The sequence below is a fragment of the Saccostrea echinata genome, unplaced genomic scaffold (assembly GCF_033153115.1).
Source record: "Saccostrea echinata isolate AGI-Se365-2 ecotype Australia unplaced genomic scaffold, CSIRO_AGI_Sech_v1 ptg000012l, whole genome shotgun sequence".
Lineage (NCBI taxonomy): Eukaryota > Metazoa > Mollusca > Bivalvia > Ostreida > Ostreidae > Saccostrea > Saccostrea echinata.
The window spans coordinates 10,185,045-10,188,242 of NW_026889761.1; the positions used below are offsets into that span (position 1 = coordinate 10,185,045).

A 3,198-nucleotide genomic window follows, 5' to 3' on the forward strand; every position below is an offset into this window, starting at 1 on the left:
TACCCAGAAAGTAAAGGTAGTTAAAGAAAAAAAAAAGAAATAATCATAAGATATATATCTTTTATAGAATTTCACAATAATAGTAAAATGTATTGAAATAAACATTTTAGAAGTATTACATGTATATGTAATATCTCTCTTGTAGTATGAAATCAATTGTGTCATACCTTTGCAATTTGTTACAAAGTTTTGGAGAATTGTATTTTTTCATTCCATTCAACTTTTTCCCCATTTCATATTTTCGAATTTTGAAAAATCTGCTCTTATTTATGTAAAATTTTATATTGAATTGTATCAGTTCACTATTATTTATTTACGTTCGTAAGGTTTTTATTTAAACTGTAGTGTGTTACAGCTGTATATATGTATGTTAATATTGTTTTCAATCAAAACGGTTTATGAATGTTGTCTGATCGATTGATTAAATAACACTAAAACAAGAAAGTCATTATGAAATCATTTTATTCTGCATTTCATTCTGCAACCAGCAAAAGCAAGCGAAAGATATTCCAGCTTGTTTCAATCCTTGGAAAAGATTTTATTTACATATCCCAGTAAATATTTAATAACTTGGATCCACCTTCCATTTTCTACAGTGGACATAGATTGTACATGTAATAAAGATATTGACCTCAAAATTAAATAAAAGCGGAAATTCTTGAACTTTGAAAGGCCCTGCTCACCAACTCCACAGTATTCCGGGGGAAATCAAGGTAAATGTAATTCTAGCAATGTTCTGTCCCCACTAAAAATTTAACATAAAACTTTTATATGCTGTGAAAGTTACATGTATATCCAGAGTGTTTTTTTTTAATGAAAAAGGTGAAGATAACGAACAGTGATCGATCTCAAAAGATCAATAAACAATACAATTCTGTGAACAGGGACAGGGCATAAAACACGGGCCCCTGGAAAAATTAAATAATACCTTCAACAAATAAATTGTAATTTGCATACAGCTTTTCATCTTAGTTTTACTTGATTAAATCAAAGTTTTTTTCCATAAAACTTGAAATTAGACAATTATCAATGACATAATTTGTTTGTCACCACCGCTCCTAAATAGACGTTAAATTTTAATTGAAAAGCCTACACAAGCCATCTAAATATAAATGAGAATCCACCTTTCGTGAGGCCACTATCTATTGATAGGTGTTATCTTCATATCACACATAATCTTTAAGTCTACCCACAATTTGTTATCATTTGGTCGATGGGTTTTGAAAAATTAAAAACGGGCTGGACAAAAGAGAAGCGAAATGTCGAGACAAGACACAGAAGAAACAAATCAAGGCGAAGAGGAGCAGAGGCGGATCGAGGAATTTGTCGTGTTGTTCTTCAGAAGACTCTCTAAGGGCTTCCTCAGCGGGGTGGGCTTGTACAGCGGTGTGAAGGTCATATCGGCCCTGATGAGAAACCCCTTCCGAGAGAAGTAAGATATCCTTTTTTTAACATGAAAAATTGATTATTTTCATGGCAAATTCTTTTAAAAACGTAATGATTTTGAGAAAAAAAAAATAAAAACATCAACAACAAAAGTAAAAAACAAACAAACAAAACATGTTTATTTTTTAAATAATCTCTTCAAAGTTTTCTTTATAAGATAGTTAAACTTAAAATCAATTAAATCATGCTTTTTCTTTCGTGTTTTACTTGATTGTCTTTATAGGTGATATCCGTGATAGATTTATCTATTATGAAACAACATTCATTCTATTGCGACTAGATCAAACAAAGTTGATTATAAGGGTGCACTTTGTATATGTGGGGAAAAAAAGATTACATAGTGTTTTTTTCTTCTCAGATTACCGAGCGCCATTAAGGAAATCTTCTCTATAGACTGCCTTCGTTTTGCCTCTTTTCTTGGACTATATCCTAGTATATATGAACTACTCAGAGAAATTTTTCAGCACTATAGGAAAAAGAAGGTATGGCTTACACTGAATAATAGCTCAGTAAAAACAAAATTTCATTTCATGATTTACATTTACAGACTGATATAGATACATGTATACATGTAAAATGTAGGGAGGAAATGTGAAGAATTCAAATAAATCACATTCTTTTAAAAAGAATCTTTTAATTGAATCATGAAGTGTGGCTTTTTAATTTACGAATAAGACGTTTACAATAATATGCTTAAGGATGGTTGGAACAACATGGCTGCCGGTGGATTAGCTGGTCTTACTTTATGTGTGGAGGACCCAACTCGCCGCCTAATCTTCTGTCTGTTTGCGATCTCCAGAGCGATAGGCGCCTTAATTTCCACCCTTGTAGCCAGGGAGAAGATACCAGAAATACCCTACTCGGAGACCATGTCTTTCTGTTGTTGTTGTGCATTCTTAGTTTATTGCACTGCACTAAATCCACAGCTTCTGAATACTGGTTATTATTTTTCTGTGCTGAAATGGTCCCGAGACTATACAGACAAAAAACTCCGGGTTTTGTTCAGAGAACCTGGTGACAGATTCTTGACTTGCCAGGAAGCTGGGTTACATAAAGATCACTGTTTCCGACACGCTGTCGTGGACTGGGTTAAGAGTTTCCCCGCCTTTGCCAAATTATACTTCCCCATACACGTGGCACCAGTCATAGTATTCAGACGCAAACTACTTCTTGAAAGGCAAGATTTTTTTCCTCTTTACTTTCTAAAAAAAATCGATTTCTATATATTTTATAGGCATAAAAATGCGACTCTTCAATTTTATTTCCTTTTTTTCATCTTTCAGACCATACAGAGTTATTAAGTCCATCTTGAAAAATACTCTGTTTTCTACCGCTTTCCTGGCGACTATGGTTATGTTGGCCAAATACGTAATATGTTTGCTGAGAAATTTATCACATAAACCCCCTCCTCTGTCTACATATGTACCCGCTGTAGCTGGATTTGTGTGTGGTTTTGGAGTTCTATTCGAAAGGGCATCTAGAAGGAAAGAATTATCACTGTTTTTAGTTCCGCACACACTTTATGCCCTGTATTTATGGGCAAAGCAGAAGAACTTTCTAAGAGATATTCCTTTCAGTTCAACCGTTTTATTCGCGGTGTCTATGGTTTCTGTGATGCACGCGTATGAACGTGAACCGGAATCCCTCTCTCTTCTCTTGAATGGAGTGTTGAGATATTTTATAGGTGAACGGACTAATGTACGTGTTAGAATCGGTAAACGGGTGAAAACTATCAGTGAAATGTTAGCCTAA

General features: G+C 33.9%; 1 protein-coding gene across 1 annotated transcript; it reads left to right on the forward strand.

Annotated features, from left to right (window-relative positions):
• Positions 1-1,207: 1,207 nt before the first annotated feature.
• Positions 1,208-3,198, forward strand: LOC133185924 (uncharacterized). Its single transcript, XM_061321214.1, has 4 exons — positions 1,208-1,432; positions 1,805-1,928; positions 2,145-2,623; positions 2,730-3,198. The coding sequence occupies exons 1-4, from the start codon at positions 1,260-1,262 to the stop codon at positions 3,196-3,198; spliced, it is 1,245 nt and encodes a 414-aa protein (XP_061177198.1). The 5' UTR covers positions 1,208-1,259.

Excerpts from the sequence above, each read along its gene's own strand:
- LOC133185924 (XM_061321214.1), top strand. The coding sequence starts at position 1,260 with ATGTCGAGACAAGACACAGAAGAAACAAATCAAGGCGAAGAGGAGCAG. Across the intron at positions 1,433-1,804 it reads AGAAACCCCTTCCGAGAGAA|ATTACCGAGCGCCATTAAGG; the intron begins GTAAGATATCCT and ends TTTTCTTCTCAG. Across the intron at positions 1,929-2,144 it reads AGCACTATAGGAAAAAGAAG|GATGGTTGGAACAACATGGC; the intron begins GTATGGCTTACA and ends AATATGCTTAAG.